Here is a 25,337-nt window from a genome sequence, read left to right on the forward strand (position 1 = left end):
TTTTTCTGCTTTTTAAAAACTCCTAGTTTTCGATCCAGAAAAAGTTTTGACGGAAAATATTTGTCCAACCCTTTTAATGAGCTTTAATGCCTTTTAGCACTAGCTGATGCTGAGAACAGTGATACCTTGTAAAGAAGTTTTCTCAAAACTGGGTTTGTGCCGAGATGCAGAAGGTTTATTTTTCTGAGGGCCGCCTGTGGGTACGGAGCAGGTGGGGCAATTTGTGCCGGGCTGCACAGGGGCCCCCACGAGAATATAGTATTGTATAGTATTGCATTTTTTTTTTTATAGAAGGGGCCCCCAAAATTGCTTTGCCCCAGGCCCCCTGAATCTTCTGGGTGGCCCTGAGCTAGCCCACTGGATTACAAGTGCCATTGTCCACTACAAAGTGCCTTTAGTGGTTGCTGTGAAAATCGTAATGTTCCCCTGTTGCAGTTTTCCATTTGCATAGCAGTCAGCCTGAAGGCTGATACCTCTGCAGGAGGGTATGTGTGATGTCTGGATGTACTTCATCGTAATCCTCCCATCTTAAAACTAATATTTTCCTTTAAATGTAAAGCCAGGGTGAGATGGCACAGCAGGGAAAATCCTCTTTTAGAAAGTTGCTTCATCCTCCCCTTTATCTTGATGATAAGCATTGAGGTGGTGTGAAGCAGCTGCACTTGCTGTCTGTCATTCACGTAAAATCATCTTGCCCCAGTTTCTCCTTTTTAAACATTCTGAAGTTGTAACTCAAGGAAAAGTCTTTTTTCTGGGCTAGATTAATATTTTCTTCTTAGCAGATCTAAACCAGATATCTGTACACTACGAAATCTTTCAGATGGAGACCTTGTGTTCCTGATGACTAATTCTCTGTTGCTGCTTGCCTTCTGCATGCTCAATTCTTGTTCAGTGTGTTTTGGTTAGAAGTTGAAGATATTTTTAAGTGATCACTTTAATGTATACCTAACCTTTCAGTAAATTCTGTTCATTCTTTACCTAAACACCACCTCTAACCTAGACATTTCTGGGATTAGGACCTAGTCCATCAAGACCAGGCTTGTGCCCAGCAATGGCCCAGGAGCTGGTGTTTCAGAGAAAGGGATAATCGTCTACAATGCACTCACTGTAGTCTCTTGTGCAATGTTATTTCCAAAGAAAACAATTTCTTTATCACCCCTGTTGTTTGTTTGTATTGTGTGAGCACCTACAGGCCCCAATCCGGAATCAAGACTCCATGGTGCTAAGTGCACAGTGCTTCGAAATGGGAGTAGATCAAAACACACTGGGGAACTTTTCACACACGGCAGCTGATCCATACAGATGCTTAGTGCACAGCTGGCTAGCACAGGGTAGATTTACACCCCAGCTTGCTGCCAACTAAATGTCAGTGTAAACAAACCCTAAGAGGAGAGACGAGAGATCAATACAGCAAACATGGTGAGAGCACAGGTAAGTGAGTTGATTATGAGAAGCACAGGAAGCAGTTGTCCCAGCACACCTGCCTGGCAGACATGTAGACTAGAGTGTTTTGAAGGCATTGGGACAGAGGTGACTTGTAAGGAGGATAGAGGGTAGTGGCTTTGCAGATGTTTCTGGAGAGCCCCTTCGTTGCATAAGGAGCAGTGTGAGAGAGTAAGCTCAAAGAGGTGTATAGGAAAATTTGACAAACGGGGATCAGTTTACACCCTAAAGCATGAGGTTATCCTTTGTATAGATAGCTATAAAAGCTGGTGGTTATAAAAGTATACAGTCTATTTTTTAATCCAGCTACATGAATTAATTTCACAGCCAGATGATATACTATCTGAAAACTGGTTCCTTTTATTTGTTCTGCATTTCCCCATGTGAGTCTTTCATGTCCTTGTGTTGTGGAAGTGCAAAGGATGGCCTGATTTGGTCTTTGCTGTACCTTTCAGGGGCTTACCTACTTCAACCCAGTCTCCTCTAACTCTTTATTCTTGTGTTTTATTGATATCAATTTGGACATTTAGCACCACAAACAAATGGGTGAGTAAAAGGCAATAGGTGCAATTTGTTTATGTTAGTGCTTTAGATTTTATTTTCATCTGGAAATATATCCTGGGGAGGTAGCATGGAGTAATGACTTCAGTTTGGGACTCAGAGGCAGGAACTCTTGTGTGCTAATCACAGCTGTGCCACTGATTCACTGAGTGCCCTTAGATGAGTTGCTTAACTTCTCAGTGTCTGTTTTCCAAGCTGAAAATGTGAGTTATACCACTTAGCAAGTAAGTCTGGGTGTTGTGAAGTTTGATTAAATCTTTGTAAAACTCTTACAAGGTAGTCTGGTAGCACAGAGGGTGCTGGATGAGGAATCCAAAGACCCGAGTACTGTTCCTGTTTCAGCTATTGATGCAGTGAGTGATTCTGAAGGAGTGACTTACCACTTGGGGACTCACTTCCTCGTCTGTGAAACGGGGTGAAGAATGCTTTACCCACCTGTGTAAACAGCTTTGCAAACTATGGCTGAAGAATGCTATGTAAATGCAAAGTATTGTTACTGAAAATAAATGCTCAGTGTTACTGTATACTAGCTCCCTTTGAGAGCAGTAACATAATGCACCGTTATATTTATTTTAACTTGTTTTTTAAGGCCTTTGCCAATGCTGCTGGTGCTAAATTAAACTGGCACTACAGAATATATGTCTTGCTGAACAGGTGTCTGGGAGAAAATGCCTCTCGTGTTAAATTGTGCAATCTTCCTTTCTCGCAGCGTCCCATAATCTCCATTTGCTGGGGCCACAGGGACTCACGCCTGCTCATGGCTTCTGGCCCTGCACTCTATGTTGTCAGAGTAGAGCACAGAGTCTCCAGCCTGCAGCTCCTATGCCAGCAGACCATTGTTAGCTCTCTGCGGGATGACAAGGATATCAGCAAACTGACTCTGCCTCCTCGGCTCTGCTCATACCTCACCACTGCCTTTATACCAACCATCAAGGTAAAGGGAATCACAGCCTTTTCTTTTTCTTCTTTACCCAACTCTTCCCAAGAGATAATGGCAAACCTTTAATTGACTTCTGTGAGGCCAGGATTTCACCCAATGATTTTCAGTTAGAAAAGAAGAAGATAAAAGGAGGGAACCTACTAATGGATCAAAAGCTTTTGTGCATATCAAAACCAGAAATTAAGGCTAAGAATGCTTTGGCCATGAGGTCTCCTTCAGGGATGGCATGTAAAGGAAAAGCCTGTGGTTAACTAGCTCTCTCTCTCTCAGAAAAACTCAGAAGAACCTTATTCTGGTGGCAACCTTGATCCTCACTGTATTGTCTCTTGGTAGACATGGGTATTTTGGGCTCCATGTGAGGAGGCCTCATGTCACAGAGTTGTGAGGTAACAGTCTGCTCTCTATGCACATCTGGGTATTCTGCTCAGTTCTGCTCACAAGTGTAATTGAGAGCACAATTAGAAGATAAGGGGGTTGAGCAAATGGCCCTGCGATTAGAACTTGGTAATCAATTCCGTTGATGATACAGAAGAAGGGATACTATTTAGCTCATTTTCTCTTATCTGTTTTGGCTCAGCGAGGCTAGCAGAAGTGAATGGCAGTAGAAACTTGTCTTCATCTTTAATTTCAACAGATGTGATTCTGGATTTACACAGGGAATGGGTCTGCTATGTAAGAAAGTACCATTTTGTAAATAGTCACTTTCCAGAGTAGAGTCAGACTGTGAAATTATTTAATTTCACCCATATTCACAATGATTTTTCTGGAGGGTATAATAGATTCACACCAACTATAATAGAGTCTCACTCTGTGAGTCTCATGCCACTGTTAGATGACAGCTACTTGAACAACTCAAAGGTCTGCGTGATTGGATCATTTACCATTCTAATGGCTGGTAACACATATTCTTCAGTTCTTCTCTTTCCCCGGATAGAACTGGAAGCTCCTCTTAAGTGCTGCTGTTCAGTGCTTCAATTTTCACCTATTTTCTAGCTTCAGCAGCTTGATTGATGCTTTATAGTTGCTGCTTTGTTCTTGTGCCTTTCAGTTTCTACAGCTAAGTGCTCATTTTTATACTTTCCTGTTTAAAAGAACTAAATTCTTTGATTAGTAGCTGGAAGTCAGGGCTTTGGCATGCTACGCCTCTGTCATGTACTTCTTTTATTGATGTGTGTCCAGTATATTTTGGTTTGGGTCACTTTCCCCCCCTTTTTTTAAGAATGTGACAGATTGCATCAAATGCAGCGTACTAGTACTTAAAAAAAAAAAGATTAATACAAAGGGGATGGATTCCCCAAGACTCCCTACAAAGGCTTTATCCACCCCACTCTAAGGGCTTGGCTACGCTTGCAAGTTACAGTGCAATGAAGGAGCCCGGGGCGCCCTAGCTCACTCCCTATCCACACTGGCAAGGCACATAGAGCGCTCTGACTCCACGGCTACAGCTGCTGGTACTCCACCTTGGTGAGAGGAATAATGTTTGCTGCGCCTTGGCTATAACGCCTGGGCTTCAGTGTGAACGAGGTGTTGCGTTACTGCGCTCTGATCGGCCTCTGGAAATGTCCCATAATCCCCTTAAGTCAAGAGGCCACTCTTGTCATTGTTTTGAACTCCTGTAGGAATGCGGAGATGCCCTTTCAAAGCTCCATTTCTGACAGCCAGCATGCAAGCCGTTACTGTGGAATGCTGTGTGTGTGTCTACACTATGGGGGGGGGGGCTGATGGAGCTCAGCCCCCAGTTGCTATGAGGAGGACGGTTACCAGCCGTTCTGTACCATCTACTGGGAATGACCGGGAGTCATTCCTATTTTTACCCAGGCGCCCCCGGCCGACCTCATCGGAGGCCAGCCAGGAGCACTCGCAGGATGATGAGGACAGCTATCAGTCCTTTTGTACAGTACCGTCTGCCACCAGGGGGAGAGGGGAGAGGATGGTGCTATTCAATGCCGCAGCACTGTGTCTACCAGCAGCATGCAGTAGATATAGGGTGACATATAAAAAAGTCAAGAAATGATTTTTTTCCCTTTTCTTTCACGGGGGGTTGGGGGGGATGGTAAATTGATGACATATACCCTGAAACACCCTGGACAATGTGTTTGACCCTACAGGCATTAGGAGCTCAGCCAAGAATGCAAATGCTTTTTAGAGACTGCAGGGACTGTGGGATAGCTGAGTCCGCAGTACCTCCCTCCCTCCCTCCATGAGCCCGTCCCATCTTGATTCTTTGGCTTTCCGTTTACAGCTGTGTCACACAGTACTGGGTGCTGTGGACTCTGTAGCAGAGCCTGGAGATTTTTTTTCAAAATGCGTTCTGGCAATTTCGGTCTTCTGTAATGGAGCTCTGATAGTACAGATTTTGTCCTCCCCATCACTAGTGATCAGATCCAGTAAATCTCCCAGTACGGGTCCATGCTGGAGCTCTTGTTGGATTTGGGACTGCAATCACCAACCCGTGCTGAATCAGAGCTTCCACGCTGGGGCAAACAGGAAATGAAAACTTCAAAAAGTTTCGCGGGGCTTTTCTGTTGTACTCGGCCAAGTGCATCCCGAGTTCTGGATTGCTGTCGCAGAGCTGTCACAATAGTGCACTGTGGGATACCGCCCGGAGGCCAATACCGTCAATTTGCAGCCACACTAACCCTAATCCGATATGGTAATACCGATTTCAGCGCTACTCCTCTCGTTGGGGGGGAGTACAGAAACTGGTTTAAAGAGCCCTTTATATCGCTATAAAGGGCCTCGTTGTGTGGACGGGTGCCGCTTTAAATCGGTTTAATGCTGCTAAAATTGGTTTAAACACATAGTGTAGACCAGCCCTGAGAGAGAGAGGCGGGGGGGAGGAGGAGATCTGCTGCTGTCTGAACTTACAAAACAGCATGCTGACATGCTCTCAGCCCCCCCAAAACCCACTCTCTCTCCCCCCACATACACACAACACACTTTGTCACACTCCACCCCGCCCCTCCCATTTTAAAAGCATGTTGCAGTCACTTGCATGCTGGGATAGCTGCCCATAATGCACCACTCCCAATGCCGCTGCAAGTGCCGCAAATGTGGCCACACCAGTGCACTTGAAGCTGTCAGTGTGGACAGATTGCAGCGTTTTCTTTACTGCGCGCTACTAAGGCTGGTTTAACTCAAAGCGCTCTACATCTGCAAGTGTAGCCATGCCCTTAAAAACTCTATATTTTGCAGACTGCTGGTATTATATTGCTGAGGTCACTTTGCACCTGCCAGACCATATTTTAGGATTAGAAAATATGGCTTATAGTGACAGATTCAAGGTGCCCAACCTATTTAGCATAACAAAGAAAAGGTTATGGGGTGACTTGATTACAATATCAACATGGGGAACAAATATTTAATTCTCTCTTCTATCTAGCAGAGAAAGGTGTAAGACAATCAAGTGGCTGGAATTGGACAAATTGAGACTAGAAATAAGATGTAATTTTTTAATAGTGAGAGTAATTAACCATTGGAACAATTTACCAACGGTCATGGTGGATTCTCCATCACTGGTCATTTTTAAATCAAGTTGGGATGTTTTTCTAAAAGATCTGCTCTAGGAATTATTTTGTGGAAGTTCTATGGACTGTTACACAGGAGATTAGACTAGATGATCACAATGGTCCCTTCTGGCATTGCAATCTATGAATCTTTCCTCTTTCCCGTAGGATGTCTCTTATCCCCTAGTCCTGCAAACATGCATGTGAATAGTCCCAAAATGGACTAAAAACTTATTTTAGTCACTAAAGCAAGCATTAAGAGGCTACTCATGCGCAGAGTTCTCACATGTGCCAGACTTCGCATGATTTGGGCCTTAGGTAGTATATTTTATGTATTCGGGTGCATCTTATCTCTTTCTTGTTCCTGTTTAATTTTTTTGGGTCCAATTCATCTTCTGTTTATACCAACGATATAGAGTAACTACATTGTAGACAATGGAGTTAGTCTAGCACTATTTAAAACGAGAGAAGACCATGCCTATAATATAATGCAGTGTTGTTACACTGTGAATCATGCTTGTTTATGAAAAACTGTTTTGTGTACTGCTAATTAGGTAATTTGTGTGCACAGAAATCCCAGAAATATCCCAGTGCAGGGTTCTATTATAACTGGTACCTTTGCAGAAGATTTACTATACCTGTAATTCTTTGCTCTCAGAAGGTATGTAGTGTATAATAGACCTCTACTAACCTGGTACCTGCCTTTCTCTCAGAGTTAAGGATACTTATTTTATGTCCTGCTCAGTTTTTTTCTTTATATTCATTTTGAACCAAACTGAGGAGTGTTGATTCTGTGTCATTAGCAGTATTTGTTTTACTGTAATGTCCAAAAGCCGCATTGTGCAAGACACTGTACAAATACAGAGACAGTTCTTGCCCAAAGAGTTTACAATCTACATAGACAAGCCAGACAAAGGAAGGATTATTAGCCCCATTTTACAAAAGGAAAACTGATCTGCAGAAAGACTGAGGCCTCAATTCAACAGAGCTCTTAACTCACTTGCCTGGGGTCACATAAGTAGTCTTGGAAGAGCTGGGAATTGAACTCAGATTTCCTGGATCCCAGTCCAGTGTCATCTTAACCACAAGACAGTCCTTCCTTTTAAACTGTAACTAACTTTTATATTCTGTGTACAATTACCGATCGAATCAGCAGGCACGTGCGTCCTGGTGGTGGGTGATTCAATAGCTCAGACATTAATCTATGCTAATTCTGAGCTATCCCAGGCCCTATTCACTGGGTAGGGATGGTATTATATAACAACCTAACTCCAGAGAATAAGAATGACTTGCGTTTCTCTTTCCTCCCTCCATTCACTTTAGCCTCCTATCCCAGACCCCAACAATATGAGAGATTTTGTCAGCTATCCAACAGCTGGCAATGAAAGGCTTCACTGCACAATGAAGCGGACAGAAGATGATCCGGAGGTCGGAGGTCCATGCTACACGCTGTACTTGGAATACCTAGGAGGACTGGTACCTATCCTAAAAGGGCGCCGAATCAGCAAACTGCGGCCAGAATTTGTCATCATGGATCCTAAAACCGATGGAAAACCAGGTATCATATTTTTATAAGTGGATTGTTCATATTTGTAAAAATGCTTATTGAGAAAGGGTTTAGATTGAAAGTCAGAGATAAAAGTCCTCTTTGTCCACATAACTAGTATAGCATGAAGCAATTGCAATGCTGTTTTTTGTCATGTGAAAATGTCTCCACTGTGGCCTAGAATCAAGCCACCAAACTCATTTCATGTTGGCTTTTGGTTCATAAAATATAACTTCTTGCAGACTGGTTGGTGAGGAGTCGATCACTAATTAACAATAAATATTTTTCAATCAATGTCTGGGAGTCACCTGATACAATTGAACACTATTCCCCTGAATTCAGGCCATCGGAAATTTTGAGTTTATACTTGGCAGCAAACACTCCCTGCTAGACTTTTATCTTAGCTACTGGTTTTTCCCCCTGATGACTGACAGTTGTAATTGAGATCAGGTTTCTAAAATAGGTCTTACATTTTTTGGGGCCTGTCTTGGTAGATGAAATCTATGGAAACAGCTTGATTTCCACTGTGATTGACAGCTGCAACTGCTCAGACTCCAGTGATATTGAACTGAGCGATGACTGGGCTGCGAAGAAATCTCCGAAAATCACTCGAGCTAGCAAATCACCCAAACTCCCCAGGTAATGGTTTCTCGGGCATTTTTCCTTCTTTTCTGTGGGTCTTTTTTAAATCTTGTCATGACACAACCTATATTAAAATAAAGGGGGATGGTCTAATGCCTTTCATGAGAAAGAATTTGCCTGGTGAAAGTACAGCTTTTCAGAGGCTTTTTTTTTTCCTCTGAGGAAGAATGATTCAGACCTTCTCTGTGGTAAGCTGTAATAATAATAGGCAAACTCCACTGCCTTAGTCTGCGTCTCACAAATAGCTAATCAGATCAGAAAAAACAGTCTAAGGCACACTCTATGTCCAAGATAGCAAAGGAATCGTCTGTAGCTTCTCTAGTTCATTCTTTAGTCTGTTCTGTTCGCTCCCCAAAATGCACCCAGATGCACACTCAATATTTAGATGGAAACTGTAAGGGGAGTGGAGCGGGTTATCTGTTTTTGCTTTATAGAAAGTATTTTGCATCTGTAATGAAAGTGCTAAATGTAGAAAGATCTGTCGACTGAGTTGTCTTGTCCCAGTGACCGGAGGAAAAATTGTGAGTGTTTCATCATGTGCTTTCTGAGAAGCTGTCAATTGTTGATAATTCATTCAGCAATAATGTCCATCCAGGCTTTGCAGGACGGGAAGAAAAAAAGTAAAGAAAATTACATCAAGTTCAACATTATTATTAATTATTATTATTATTATTTGTATTGGAGTAGCACCTATGGGCCCCAGTCATGAATGAGAGCCCCATTATGATAGGTGCTCTGCAAACATTGCCCCCACTAGTCAGAATGAAGGGGCATTCTACCCAAAGGAAAAAAAATTTTTCCAGCTCTGTGTTACGTGATATCTTAGGTACACATATATGCACACAACAGAATTCTGTATTGTTCTTTTTGTTTTGCATTTCACCATCAAACAGGGCCTGACCCTGCAAACCTGGGTCCTGGTCCCCAGTGCCATGTGCACAGGCAGAATCCTGGAGCCCTGTTGATATCAGTAAGGCTACCTGCATATCCAGGGTCTACCTGCATGCATTGTGTTACATTTGTTTCCTTATTTTCTCCACTGATGGCCCTTTTCACCCCCTCAGACTCTCACTCTGGAACGTCATTTACAATGTTTACGTACATGAGGGAGGCGTAAGTAATTTTTTTTATGCTCAGTGGACCACTGACCAAGTTTGTGAAATCTTGGTTTGCACTAGTGGTATAGGTGTCCAGTAGCCAAAGTATCCTCTTTATGTTCTCATGGACACTTTCTAAAATCAGTGCAATCTAATAATATATTCTTATGCCTTTATGTGGAGTATAAATTGCATCATCTTAACCTCCCTTTTGCATCACTAATCAGTTCTAAGGGAATCTGAATCTAAGTCAGTGTAACGGAATCTGATTTATATCTCTTTACACATTACCTTTGAATTTTGCCCATAAAATTTAAAATTCTGTCCATTAGACTAAGCAGACTTTGTGTAATTCTCCCACTTTCTACTGTAGGTTACATCACCTAAAGAGAACATGCCAGTTTTCTTCACTGTACTTAATGTATACAGAAATGTTAAGTATGTCCATCTGTGTGTGGCTGATAACTCTAATTATTGCTTTACGTGAAGAATTAATATAGATGCCCGCAAATCTCCAAAGTTGTCGCGAGCTGCTCAGGAGATATCAAGATCTCCAAGGTTACCAATAAGGAAACCTTCTATTGGTTCACCAAGCCTAACTCGACGAGAGTTTCCATTGGAAGATATCACTCAGGTATTGCATGACTGCATAATTACCAGATCTGTACCTAAACATATCTTCTCTCTCCAGAAACAACAGTTTATAATATATATCCAGTGGTGACAGTTGAAAGTCCGTCCTTTAATGGAGTTACTATGCAATGGTATCTGAGATTCTAGTTATGTCTCTTCATTTATAATAGGAGACACTGGTGGAATCTCAGATAGCATTGTGTAGTAATAGCTGGTAAATGATGAGGGTGCTCGCTCCATTGATTTCATGGGGGGCTGCAATTTCACCCTGACTTTTTAAAAGGCAACCATTTATCTTAGGAATCCTTATATAACAAACTTTTAAATTCCAGTTGATATGTTCTTGGCTGTCAAATCGCCTATGTAGAATTATTTTCTAGTCCTTATTCGGTTCTTTGTGACTAGGTATTGATATCATAATACCATGATAGTCACCAGCTTTGTTGTCAGTCTACAGAAACAAAGGAGTTTAATGGGTCAGGGGACAGAACCACCCCGTCCTCCACAATTGGTTCTGCCAGGTGATGGTGGGAACACCATGTTGGGGAAGCTAGCACTTCTGCTGTTTGTGCTGTGCATAGTCCATGGGTAAATGAAACACTCCATGCCCCAGGACTGCCTAGCTCACCCATTTCACTAGCACTACATTTATCTTTTTGTATTTCTTTATATATTTTCTGTATTTAAAATACGCAAATGGTAATGTTTGCCTTGTGAAATGTTCTGGATCACTTATAGCAGCAATAGAAAATAGGGCAGAAGTCCATTGGGCATGATACTTACCCATCAATTAAAATGATAATATAATAATGATACTCACTGTGGTACAGTGCTTTGGGATCTCTGGACAAATATGCTGTATAAATGCTTGTTAATAATTCCTTTCTATACTATTTATTCTTCACTAAGTGGTTCTTAAACATAAAATCCAATGAGAAAATTATATGCTATCCTGTGATTGTTTACTGCAAAGATATAGAAATGATACACTGTGCTGTTCTGTGGGAGAAGCAAGGATCAAAACTATGCCAGTCTTACTGGCCAGCTGCAGTGCTCTCCACTTCTCCCTGATGCCAAGTCTTCCACTAAGTTGTTTGTGTGGTTGCTATATATCTGATTCATGTGAGCTACTGTGATGGTGGCCAGATAGCAAAATGGGACAGTAGCAAAATAAGCCCTGGATGAAGGGGTGTATTTAGTGGATGGTTACAGACATAAGGCCACCGTAAAAAGGAGAATGAGATGAAATTGTCTTATGCTTGAAATAGCTTTAGTGCTCTGAATGTTTTTGTAAGGATCAGAAGAGAGCAGACAGTAATAGTTGTATGTGAGTTACGTGTAGATATTTCATTAGAGTTTCTACGAAGCAGTGCTGTATTATTTTTTGAAAACAAATATTTACTTTTGATGATTTTGTAGGTGCCAAATAAACTTTAAACCTTTTTTTTTTCTTTGCAGCACAACTATCTTGCTCAGGTCACGTCTAATATCTGGGGAACCAAATTTAAGATTGTGGGTTTGGCTGCTTTCCTACCAACTAACCTTGGTGCAGGTAAAACTGACCCCTCTTGATTTTTCCAACCTTGAGCTCTTGCTAACAAATAAACACACACTCCCTTTGATTTTCTTTAAAGTGATGAACAGGCTGTTTCAGTAATGCTGTTAATCTCGGTCACAGGGAAGTTTTAGTGTAATGGCAATTTAAATCCCTAAATTCAACAACAACTCAATCAAAAAAAGATCCGTTAAGAATCAAACCAGAACCTGCCATTTTGACAGTTCCGTTATTTGAACTAAGATTGAAAGAATAATCTTTCCAGTTAGAAAACTTCAGAAATCAGGGAGTTTCTAAGTTATTGTAAGGTAAGTACTATAATTTAAAAAAAATGTGTTATTTTTTACAACTGTTCTAACACCTATTATACATATCAAAATAATTTTAAAAAGATCTTATATTACAGCAACTTTTCCAGAGCTTTTAATGGGGGAACTCAATTATTTGCACTGTCACACAGCTCTCTTGCTTAGACAGACGGCAGCAAAATGGTTGGCCTCACTGAAAGGAGACTTATACACTTTGGGCCCTATTCTCCCACCCTTGTGTTGGTTAGGCCTTATCTTCAAGTTCAGTCCCTTTGATGTCAGTAGGAGCAGAGTAAGGTCCCATTCAGCATGATTAAGGGTGGCAAAATTGGGGTGTGGGTGAAGAAACTGAAGCAGTTATAGGAATATCTAAAAACTCTTTTGAAAACCCCCTTTTTTAATTGTATATTCTTATTTAGTAGAGATGGGACCAGGCAACAATGCTCTGAATTGGATCCAGATCAAAACTTTCCCATGGCCATTTGGAGTTTGGGTTTGGCCACATCTTTGTTACTTATGAAAGCTTTATACAGAGTAGCTTTTTAAAGGGATCTCACTGATCTCTGGAGTTTTCACTGAATCTCTTGTTGAAAGCCTCAACAATGTGAATATTTAATCCTAAAGGGGATATTATTGCTGTTAGCTTTCAAATGTATTTCATAGAATAATAGAATATTAGGGTTGGAAGAGACCTCAGGAGGTCATAGAGTCCAGGAGTGGCCAACCTATGGCTCTGGAGCCACATGCCGCTCTTCAGAAGTTAATATGCGGCTCCTTATATAGGCACCGACTCCAGGGCTGGAGCTAGAGGTGCCAACTTTCCAGTGTGCTGGGGGAGTGCTCACTGCTCAACCCCTGGCTCTGACACAGGCCCTGCCCCCACTCGACCCCTTCCCTCCCCTGAGCCTGTCATGCCCTCGCTTCCTCCCCCCCCCGCATGCCATGAAACAGCTGATCAGGAGGTGTGGGGATGGTTGCTGGTGGGTGGGAGATGCTGGGAGCGGGGGTAGGGAGCTGATGGGGGGCTGCTGACATATTACTGAGGCTCTTTGGCAATGTACATTGGTAAATTCTGGCTCTTTTTCAGGCTCAGGTTGGTCACCCTTGATCTAGTCCAATCCCTTGCTCAAAGCAGGACCAACACCAGCTAAATTATCCCAGCCAAGGCTTTGTCAAGCCGGGCCATAAAAACCTCTGAGGATGGAGAATCCACCACCTCCCTAGGTAACCCATTCCAGTGCTTCACCACCCTCCTAGTGAAATAGTGTTTCCTAATATCCAGCCTAGACCTCCGCCACTTCAACTTGAGACCATTGCTCCTTGTTCTGTCATCTGCCACCACTGAGAACAGCCGAGCTCCATCCTCTTTGGAATCCCTTTTCAGCTAATTGAAGGCTGCTATCAAATCCCCGCTTACTCTTCTCTTTTCCAGACTAAATAACCCCAGTTCCCTCAGCCTCTCCTTGTAAGTCATGTGCCCCAGCCTCCTGATCATTTTTGTTGCCCTCCGCTAGACTCTCTCCCATTTGTCCACATCCTTTCTGTAGTGGGGAGAACAAAACTGGATGCAATACTCCAGGTGTGGCCTCACTAGTGTTGAATAGAGGGGAATAATCACTTCTCTTGATCTGCTGGCAGTGCTCCTACTAATGCAGCCCAATATGCCGTTGGCCTTCTTGGCAACAAGGGTACGCTGCTGACTCGTATCCAGATTCTCATCCACTGTAATCCCCAGGTCCTTTTCTGCAGAACTGCACCTTAGCCAGCAACTATTTGAAGAAGAATCTTTCTTTAAAGCCTGCTCACCCTGAACTGGAGTCTTAAAGTAACTACTATTTAATGCAGGGCTTGACTCTCCTGCTGGCACAAGAGAGGTGCAAATAGCACCACCCTGTACCAGTGGGGAAAATGTGCCTCTGAGGGGATTAACCTCCTCGGCAGGGCAAGAGTGTTCGGAGTTTATGCCAGAAGAGGGTAGCTTTACATTGCAGCCAGGGCTTCATCTCGTGTCATGGAAGAATTAATGAAATTACAAAATAGTACCTATCTAATTCAACTAGGTCTCAGTCCTGCACCCACTGAGTGTTGCTATTGATGTCCTAGGTACTAATGCCATGCTCGTCACTGGGCTATGTTTAACAAGCGTCCTGAGTTCCTCTGCTTGGGATAGGAGCAGTGTTTGTCCTGACTAAGGAGCGCTATTGCGTAACTGTATGGGATGTTCCCTACATTTTATTATTATTATTTATATATAGTGCCATGCCCCCCCAAAAGCTTACATAACAATATTTTTACAACCCCTGTATTTGCAAGGATTGACCCTCATAATTTTACCTAGTGAGATTTAGGTGGAAACAGGACAAAAAATCCTTTACGAGGTGATAACAACCCTTTTCCTTCTCTCCTTGATCCAGTGAAAAATATTAACTGGCTCCAATAGCCTTTTGTACTGACATGTAGAGATTCAATATTTGTGTAGATCTAAACTCCTATAGAGTGTATAACTAAAGTGATGCTGCCTCTAGTTAAGGACGAGTAACTAAAAAAACAATCCCAGAAAACTTCCATGTAGCAAGGAGCCACCTCTAAAGTCCTGCTACCGTAATGTATTTCATGATTGGTTAAACACAAGTACTATTAACCAAACTACATAAAATCAATTCCAGCCCTACTCTCTGCTTTGAATTGATTTCTCTTGGTTTTCTGTTCTGTTGAACTCTGGATCTTCTTTTAGCCTCTCTATCTAACAAGTATTTTTCCTGTTTCCCCTCTTCCCCCTTTCCAAGTGATTTATAAAACCAGTTTGCTGCATCTCCAACCCAGACAGATGACTATTTATCTCCCTGAAGTGCGTAAGATTTCCATGGACTACATTAACCTGCCTGTCTTCAACCCCAATGTTTTCAGTGAAGATGAAGATGATTTACCAGGTGAGGTTGAATTCAGTGTCTGCACCATTCTGTGGGCTTGGCTAGTTTTGAGGACAGATTCTTTCACTCTCTGGCCCCACTCCTGTAAATAAACAAACAGAGCAAGTCCCCATTCTCTGAGTTCCTTTTACGGAAAGGTCCTATAGAATTTCATAGGATTGAAACTAAAAGGGTTCTACAGACATTGCTTTTAAAAGCCTATAGAATTTATTAGAGAATTACATCCCTATGAAAGAATTCCATTGCTTAAAGTTCAGCAGAAAGCTAAACATCCTCTATTAAATTGTACAGGAATTTTCCATAGAGTGAAGCCCTCCCCTTATATACATCTCTGGGGAACTAATATTGTAGAAGCCTCTCAGACCCATTCTTGTGATGTGACAGCAGCAGCACACAGCACCGCTGTGCAAGATGCTTGGGTTTGAGAGCAGCTGAGATTCCCAGAGCAGCAAAGACTCTGCCTAACTGGGAAATGTGATATGATCATTCAGTTTTTTATTTATAATTATGATTACAAGGATGGCAGGAATATTCATGTAGCCTCTTTTTAATGTTATAATCTGGGAGGATATTTACATGATCATCCTGCCCAGACGTGAGAAACATAATAGTAGACCCCAGCAATGCAGGCAGAATTGAGGATGCAGACATGGCACATAAAAGCGGGTGGAGGCACCAGGATCTCCTTCTATAAAATGAAGCCAATAAAGAGACTGGTGCAGCGGCAAAACATTTAAATTACTTTGTTTGCAGCATTCCTATAGTGTAGAGGGCAATGGGGAAATTTCTGTTTCAAGGTCACATTTCAGGGGAATCCAAAGTGTGACTTCATGGAGACTCAAGTCTCTTTAAGGAGTAAGGTATGGAAGAAAGTTGAAAAATTACAAACCAATAGCAAATAGAGTTTATGTAGATTTTCAAAAAGCTTCCCACAAGGTCTCTTATAAGAGACTATTAAGGAAAATAAATAGCCATGAGGTAATGAAGAACATCTTGTAGCTTACATAGTGCTTAAGCACTAGGAACTAAAGCAATAGTAAACAGCTGCTCTTGGGCTGGAGAGCAGTCAATAGCGAGGTGCCCCAGGGGCAAGTTTAATATAACCACTAATGATTTTGAAGGGAAAATGAACAATGAATTGATTTAATTTGCATATTATGCAAAAAATCAATTCGGAAAAAGCCATGGAGGAATGTGAGAAACTCCTGCTAGATTTAAACACTTTGGGATATCTGACAGCATGATGGTAAATGGAAATTTTACTAGGATGAATGTAAAGTACATATAAAGCTGTTCAAGCTAAGATAATCAAATCTTATGCTTCAGGGCTTAGATTGATAACCTGTGGCCATCAGAAAAAATGTATGACAAGCCAAACATATAGTTTGCACAGCTGGCCAGATACTTTATGGTTCTGTTTGTTTATTTTAGCTTTTTCCCTTCCTCTAAAACAACCTGGCAGAATTGCCCTGAAAATATACCAAGCCAGCCACAAAAATCTACTCACCTACCCTTTGCCATGATGATTGATGTTGATGAAAAAGCTAATGCTATCAGAACAAAAGTTATTCTTAGTGAGTGGATGAGTAGAATTTTGCACAGATATTCTAAAGAATCAGGTATTGGCCATGACTAGAGTAATCCAAACTAGATAGATCTATGGTTTGATTTGGTCCCATCTTTCCATGGGTATCATACATTGTAATCATCATGGAGACAAATGTTATATACAAATGCCAGTTCTAATGCACCAGTCATCCTTCATGTCCTTTATTTAAGAAGAATCGTCAGGGAAGTTTGCAAGATTCTTGGGGTAACTGTGCAACAATTATCCCTTGCTTATCATACTGTCCATTTAGATATTGCCGGAAATCAAACCTGTGCTTGTACTTTGGTACAGATTTAATTACACTGTATAAAGGTGAAGCCTAACAAAGGGGAGAGTCTAATAAGGCTTCTGTCTTAATCCACGTAACATGACTTGACTCCCTTACTCACTGCAGTGGTGATGAAACTAGTCTCTTAGCTTTTTCTTTCCCTCTCTGCCTTCATTTCCTTTTGTTGGCACCATGTGTTTCCTTTTAACTCAGCTACTTCTTTTCATTTTGACTACTTATCTTTCCCTTCTCACATCACTGTCCCAACCACTAATCCCCCTCTTCGCACTCCATTCTCATTCACTAATTCTGTCCCTGATCCAAAGGTAACAACATTTTAGAAAAAAAAACTTTTCCAAGATAATCCTATGAGGATGCAAGGACTTTAGGGGCTATAGGGGCAAGAATGTGTTTGGGTAGGAGGCTGTCAAGTTGAGGCTTGGTTGGGGGTACAGGAGGGGTTGAGAGGGAGACAGGAGGATATCTGGTGGTTTGGGATGGTCTGAGGGAAGCAGGAGGGCAGTTGATAGCTCCTGGGGAGTTGCCAGAAATGAAAAGGAGGTACCCGATTTGGCTTCTGCCCTTTCCACTCCATTGAAACAGTCCTGGCCAAGGTCACTAATCCTCATGTGTCGTTGTGATTTATCAGCTGCCCTCAGCACTGTAGAGCATTATTTCTTCTCCCATCTACTTTCATTCTGTTCTTCACCTCTGTGAATTGGTGCTCTTTTGGTTCAATGGCTCCTCAGCGCCCTCAGTCTCTTGGTGTCCCTTATGACTCTGGGCTCTCATTCACTTCCTTACTTTCAGCAACCAACATTTATGTAGGTGTTTTCCAAATGTACTCCTCTATCCCGAACCTCTCCCCATCTACCCAGTTTTGCATCACAGGCTACCGATAAGCACTTCCTCTAGGAGCAGCACCACTAGTTCCAAGCTCAGTCCTGAAATTCTTGGGCCACACCCTACATTGGTGTAAACTGAAATCAATTGAGTGACAGCAGTTTACATCAGCTAAGAATATGGCCCTTTATTTTACCTCCTGACCTCTTTGCACCTTCTCCTTTCTCAGTCTCCATTGACAGCCTTATAATCTCTTCTGTCTCCTGTCCTCAAAATCTCAGTGACTCTTCTTTCTCTTTCTCCTCACGCTATAGTCAGTCTCTCGCTAATGATCTGATCCTGCTCCCATTGAAGTCAATGGGAACATTGCTGTTGATTTCAGTGGGAGCTGGATCAAGTCCCATGTCTTGTTGCTGCTTTCTAGTGAATATCACCAAAATCTATTCTTTCCTCACTATCTCCACTGCTAAACCCTCATTCACACCTGGTCCCTCTTTCACATTGATGATTGTAATTTTCTCTTACACTTGGCTTTTCACCTATCCCAGTTCCAGTCTATTCAAAATGTTGCTGCTAAAGTCATCTTCCCTCCCCAGTCCTCTGACCACATTACCCTATCCTTGAATCCTTTCACTGGCTTCCTGTCTGTTACGGCATCAAATCCAATACCTGGCAATCATAGTGACTGTAGCTGCATATCTGTTTCATTTCATTCATCCCACTCTTTTGCTCTCTATGATCCTCCCATTTCTCTTGTGGTACTGTTGCCTTTGTCAAACTTACCATGCTGTCCTATGCTCTTGCAATACTCTAACTTTTCTTGTCCATCTCTGTCTCCTCCTTCAAATGCCCCCTAAAAATCCACTATTTCCATGAATCATTGTCCTCACCAGTAACAGACTCAGTCTTCCCTTTCCTGAACGGTTGTTCTGTGTCTTGTCTACCTTAGCAGTAAAGAGTCCTGTGGCACCTTACAGACTAACAGACGTTTTGGAGCATGAGCTTTCGTGGGTGAATACCCACTTCGTCGGATGCATGTAGTAGAAAAACAACATTGCTTGCCTCATAACCTAAGTCGTGCAGAACACAATGCCATCCACAGCCTCAGAAACCACCCTGACATTATCATCAAAGAGGCTGATAAAGGAGGTGCTGTTGTCATCATGAACAGGTCTGACTACCAAAAGGAGGCCGCCAGACAACTCTCCAATACCAAATTCTACAGGCCACTTCCCTCAGATCCCACTGAGGAATACACTAAGAAACTGTACCATCTAGTCAGGACACTCCCTACACTACCGGAACAAATCAACATACCCTTTAGAGCCCCGGACAGGGTTTATTCATATCTACTACACCAAGATCCACAAACCCAGGAAATCCTGGACGCCCCATCATCTCGGCATCTTTGCACTTCTCACTGAAGGACTGTCTGGATATGTGGACTCTTCTACTCAGACCCTATGCCACCAGCACTCCCGCTATCTCCGTGACTACACACTGATTTCCTGAGGAAACTACAATGCATTGTGACCTTCCAGAAACACCATCCTAGCCACCATGGATGTAGAGGCTCTCTACACAAACATCCCCAACACAGATGGAATACAAGCTGTCAGGAACAGTATCCCTGATGATGCCACAGCACAACTGGTTGCTGAGCTCTGCGGCTTTATCCTCACACACAACTATTTCAAATTTGATGACAATATATATCTCCAGATCAGTGGCACCGCTATGGGCACCGCGCATGGCCCCACAATATGCCAACATTTTTATGGCTGACCTGGAACACATGCTTCCTCAGCTCTTGTCCACTCACGCCCCTTCTCATACCTATGCTACATTGATGACATCGTTTCATCATCTGGACCATGGGAAGGAGACTCTGGAAAAATTCCACCAATTTCAACAGCTTCCACCCCACCATCAACCTCAGCCTGGACCAATCTACACGGGAGGTCCACTTCCTAGACACCACGGTGCAAATAAGTGATGGTCACATTAACACCACCCTATACCGAAAACCTACCGACCGCTATGCCTACCTTCATGCCTCCAGCTTCCATCCTGGGCACATCACACGATCCATTGTCTACAGCCAAGCACTGAGGTACAACCGCATCTGCTCTAACCCCTCAGACAGAGACCAACACCTACAAAATCTCCACCAAGCATTCTCAAAACTACAATACCGCACGAGAAATAAGGAACAGATCAACAGAGCCAGACGTGTACCCAGAAGCCTCCTACTGCAAGACAAACCCAAGAAAGAAACACAACAGGACTCCACTGGCCATCACATACAGTCCCCAGCTAAACCCCTCCAACGCATCATCAGGGATCTACAACCCATCCTGGACAATGATCCCACACTTTCAACAGCCTTGGGTGGCAGGCCAGTCCTCGCCCACAGACAACCTGCCAACCTGAAGCATATCTCTCACCAGTAACTGCACACTGCGCACCATAGTAACTCTATAACTCAGGAACCAATCCATGCAACAAACCTCGATGCCAACTCTGCCCACATATCTACACCAGCGACACCATCACAGGACCTAACCAGATCAGCCACACCATCACGGTTCATTCACCTGCACGTCCACCATGTAATATACGCCATCATATGCCAGCAATGCCCCTCTGCTATGTACATCGGCCAAACTGGACAGTCTCTACGGAAAAGGATAAATGGACACAAATCAGATATTAGGAATGGCAATATACAAAAAACCTGTAGGAGAACACTTCAACCTCCCTGGCACACAATAGCAGATCTTAAGGTGGCCATCCTGCAGCAAAAAAAAAAAAAAAAAAAAACTTCAGGACCAGACTTCAAAGAGAAACTGCTGAGCTTTCAGTTCATCTGCAAATTTGACACCATCAGCTCAGGATTAAACAAAGACTGTGAATGGCTTGCCATGCATCCGACGAAGTGGGTATTCACCCACGAAAGCTCATGCTCCAAAACGTCTGTTAGTCTATAAGGTGCCACAGGACTCTTTGCTGCTTTTACAGATCCAGACTAACACGGCTACCCCTCTGATACTTGTCTACCTTAGATGACAAGTTTGCGCCTTCCTGTCTGTTGGGAAATTGCCACATAAATTTATGGCGCTGTACAAAGCCCTAACCCAGCAAAATGCTTAAACCCATGTGTAGTCCCATTGACTTTAATCTGAGACTACTTCCTTGCCTAAAGTTATATGCATATTTAAGTGCTTTGCCGGATCAGGGTCAAAATGATTGTCATTAGCTGGAATATAAATGATGGTATAATATGGATTACCAGATTGCCAGTAGCACAGATAAAATAAAGTTATTTTGCAGCGCATGAGGATGGAATCTAATAATCTCCTATTTTTCTTTTTGATTATAACAGTCTCTAAACTGTTTATTTACATTCTTACTGCAGTAACTGGAGCATCTGGAGTCCCTGAGAACAACCCCGCCTGCACCGTCAATATCCCTATTGCTCCTATTCACAGCTCAGCGCAAGCTATGTCACCGACTCAGAGTATAGGACTGGTTCAGTCCTTGTTGGCCAATCAGAACGTGCAGTTGGATGTCTTGACTAATCAGACGACAGCAGTGGGGACGACAGAGCACGCAGGTGATAGCACAGTGCAGTACCCAGTCTCAAGCAGGTACTCCAATCCGGGACAGGTGATTTTTGGAGGAGTGGAAATGGGGCGCATCATCCAGGCACCGCCTCAGTTATCCCTGCAACCGCAGGGTGCAATACAGATGGCGATAATGGATCACAGAGAAGGAGACAGAGACCATGAACATCACCAAAAGGCAAAAACTTTACGGCCAGTGCAGCAGCTGGCAGAAGGGGACGCTGTTGTCTTCAGCACTGCACAAGAAATACAACTGAACAAAATGAACCCGCCCCCTCCTTACCCTGGAACCATACCAGCCGCTCCCACTGGACCACCGCCTCCCCCACCTGTCCCGCCCCAGCCACCTATGGATCTCTGTCTGAAAAAGGGAGACTTTTCTCTTTATCCAGCAGGACATTATCAGACCCCTCTTGGCTACGAGCGAATAACGACCTTTGATAGCAGTGGGAACGTTGAAGAGGTGTGCCGGCCTCGAACAAGGATGCTGAATACTTATACCCTGCCGGGTCCCGGCAGCTCTGCCACTTTAAGGATTACAGCAGCAGAGAAGAAAATCCAGCAGCCCTGTTCCAGTGCTACCCTGAATAGGCTGACAGTTCCTCGTTATTCTATACCGACTGGGGATCCACCACCTTACCCAGAAATTGCCAGCCAGCTGTCACAGGGCCGTAGCATCACACAGAGGCTGGACAGTAGTATTATCCATGCTACTCTGCGGAGAAACAGCAGAGAGGCAGCTCTGAAAATGGCTCAGTTGGTCGACAGCCAAAGAGCCACTTTACAACATCCATCAAAACCTAAGAGCAATGTTGTGACAGCACAGTACCAGCAGAGGGCACCGACAGCTTTATACACCTGTAGTCAATGCAGCAGCAGTAACAGCAACCCGAGTAGCAGCGGTGGTGGGAACATCAGTAATGCCAATGCTAGTAACAGCACTTCCAGTATTAGCAGTATGAGGCCTGACGTAACCACTGGGAGCAGTTCCCAGCACAGTTCTGTCATTGCTCACTCAGTCAGTACTTCGCCCTTGGCCTCCCAGTCCTCATACAATTTGCTGAGCCCACCTGATAACTCTCGTGATCGGACAGATTATATCAACTCTGCCTTCACAGAAGATGAGGCACTTTCTCAGCACTGTCCAGTGGAGAAATCGATAAGGCACATGCCTGTAGCCTTGACAGAGGCTACTGTTGGTGGGAAACAGCCACCCCCATACCAGTGGGACCCTATGGTGAGTGAGGAGATATGGGTTCCTCAGGAAAGGACAGCTCAAAGTTCAGTGCCCAACCCTCTCAAACCTGCTCCTCTAATTGGTCAAGCTCAGCATCTTGATATGTCTCGAGTGCCATTTGTTTCCCCCAAATCTCCAACCAGTCCCCCTGCCACTTTCCAGATGAGTTATGGGGTTGCAGTACCTTATCCAGGAAGCTACAGTGCCCCTCCTCTCCAGGGAATCCAGGCCCCCTGCTCCCCCAAAGATGCTCTGGCCCCAACACAGTTTGCACAACAAGAGCCAACTGTAGTACTTCAGCCAGGTTATCCATCTAACTTCTCCTATTGCCCCTTGCCACCCATGTATCCAGGAAGTAGCACTTGCTCTAGTTTACAGCTGCCACCAATAGCCTTGCACCCATGGAATTCCTACAGTGCATGCCCACCTGTACAGAATTCTCAAGGCACTTTGCCCCCCAAGCCACTTCTAGTGGTGGAGAAGCCAGTTATGTCTCCACCGCCAGCAGAGCTTCAGGGTCATGTGGGCACAGAAGTAATGGTGGAGACAGCAGACACCTTCCAGGAGGTTCTCTCCCTCACAGAAAGTCCCATTCCTCAACGGACAGACAAGTTTGGGAAGAAGAACCGGAAGCGCCTGGATAGTCGAGCTGAGGAAGGAAGTGTGCAGGCTATCACAGAGGGCAAGGTCAAAAAGGAGGCAAGGACACTGACTGACTTCAACTCCCTAATATCCAGCCCTAGGCTCGGAAGGGAGAAGAAGAAAATCAAGAGCCAGAAGGACCAGCTGAAGTCAAAGAAGCTGAACAAGACGAATGAGTTTCAGGACAGTTCAGAGAGTGAGCCAGAACTTTTTATCAGTGGGGATGAACTGATGAACCAGAGCCAAGGAAGCAAAAAGGGATGGAAAACCAAAAGGAATTTGAGGACAGCCAGTGAGCTGGATGAGTTCAAGTGCCGGAAGGCCAACGAAAAGGAGGATGGGAGGCTGGGAAGCCAGGGCTTTGTGTACGTGATGGCCAACAAGCAGCCCTTGTGGAACGAGGCGACACAAGTGTATCAGCTGGACTTTGGAGGACGGGTGACCCAGGAGTCTGCAAAAAACTTCCAGATTGAGCTGGAAGGACGACAGGTAGGATGGCAGCAGCAATTGCAGTGACAAGCTTCCTGGGGGGAAAGAGACTCTCTTCTACTCCCATATCTCAGAGAGGGGGTGCTGCACTGTGCTTCTAATGTACACAAATCTTCCTGCGCTTCTATAAAGAGCTTCTTAGTTCTGCTGGTAGCTCTGTGATCAGCAGTTTTTAAGAATGAGGTTCAGCATTTACATATATATAATGAAAGTATGTTTATAGCCTTTTCCTGTCAGACCCAGGAAAAGACCCTCTTTTAATCTCACTACTTATCACTCCTAAAGAAATGTACTTTTAGTAACAGTCTTAACTTGCAGCATTATAGGGAAAAATCCAATAATTTTGCCCTTAATACTGCAAACTCCAATTGCATCTCAAGTTAGAAATTGCTCATGATAGCTAGTTTGATACCATTAGTGAATCCCAGTATACATTCACTTTCTCTCTCTCGCTGTCTCTCACACACTCTCTCCAAATACATAAGGAAGGAGAAATAGAGATGTGGGCAAGCAACCAGTCTCCCTCCAAACCCCAAATCGCTCCCAATGAAGGGTGAACAATAGCACCTGAGAGGATGCTAGCTGGTTCTTCTTTTGAGAGGAGCAGAAGATATGGCCCTCCCATTGGAGTAAAGGATCATGTGCTGCTCATGAAGAGGAGGAGGTCTTTAGATATTTCAGAAAACCGAAATCAGAAAAATGAGGTTCTCTCAGTTTGTCCGAGTGAGACATTAATACACCAAAACCAGACTCCAGTGGGCTGCTGACAGTCTAGTATAGTGGCTAAGGCATTGGACTGGAACTCAAGGGAGCTGGGTGCAGCTCCTGGCTTTATCACAGACTTGCCTGTGTGACCTTCAGTCAGTCACTTTGTCTCTCTAAAAAGCAACCAAGAGTCCTGTGGCACCTTATATTGGAGCATAAGCTTTCTTGGGTGAATACCCACTTCGTCAGATGCAACAGTTTCTGCGTCTCAGTTTCATATTTGTAAAATGGGAATAGTACTTGCCTCCCTGCTAGGAGTGTTCAGAGGATAAAATATGTTAATAACTGTGAGGGGTTCGGATATTGCAGTGATGAGGGACATAGAAATACCAAGACAGATTGTCAGTATAAACCATTGGAAATGTTACTTTGCTTACCTATCTTGACCACTGATACTGTCCAAAAAAACAGATGGCTAACAACTTCAGAAGGACAAATACGAAAGCAGTGACATTGGTTTCTGCCCAATATGATATATACCAGTTTCTCTTTCAGCTTGTACTGCCCTTGTCTTGGAGGCCGGGCTCCAGATTTATAGATCCATAGATGTTGAGGCCCAAAAGGGATCATTATGATCATCAGAGAGAGACAGCAAAGAAATAGGCGTGAGTGTCATGTAAGGGGTGTGACCTTCAGCAGGTCTGCATGCCACCACCAGAGATTATAGAGGCCTCTTCATACTGCTCAGGAGCTGTGC

General features: G+C 43.5%; 1 protein-coding gene across 2 annotated transcripts in view; it reads left to right on the top strand.

Annotated features, from left to right (window-relative positions):
• TULP4 (TUB like protein 4) overlaps positions 1-25,337 on the top strand; it is a 300,603-nt gene that overhangs the window by 267,701 nt on the left and 7,565 nt on the right. For both annotated transcript variants that reach the window (XM_032793337.2, XM_032793346.2), the window contains 7 exons: positions 2,714-2,938; positions 7,774-8,008; positions 8,491-8,635; positions 10,225-10,369; positions 11,827-11,920; positions 15,018-15,161; positions 21,300-23,875. In XM_032793337.2, coding sequence (XP_032649228.1) covers positions 2,714-2,938; positions 7,774-8,008; positions 8,491-8,635; positions 10,225-10,369; positions 11,827-11,920; positions 15,018-15,161; positions 21,300-23,875 — 3,564 coding nt within the window. The remainder of the gene's footprint in view (positions 1-2,713; positions 2,939-7,773; positions 8,009-8,490; positions 8,636-10,224; positions 10,370-11,826; positions 11,921-15,017; positions 15,162-21,299; positions 23,876-25,337) is intronic.

The sequence above is a fragment of the Chelonoidis abingdonii genome, chromosome 3, assembly GCF_003597395.2.
Source record: "Chelonoidis abingdonii isolate Lonesome George chromosome 3, CheloAbing_2.0, whole genome shotgun sequence".
Taxonomy (NCBI): domain Eukaryota; kingdom Metazoa; phylum Chordata; order Testudines; family Testudinidae; genus Chelonoidis; species Chelonoidis abingdonii.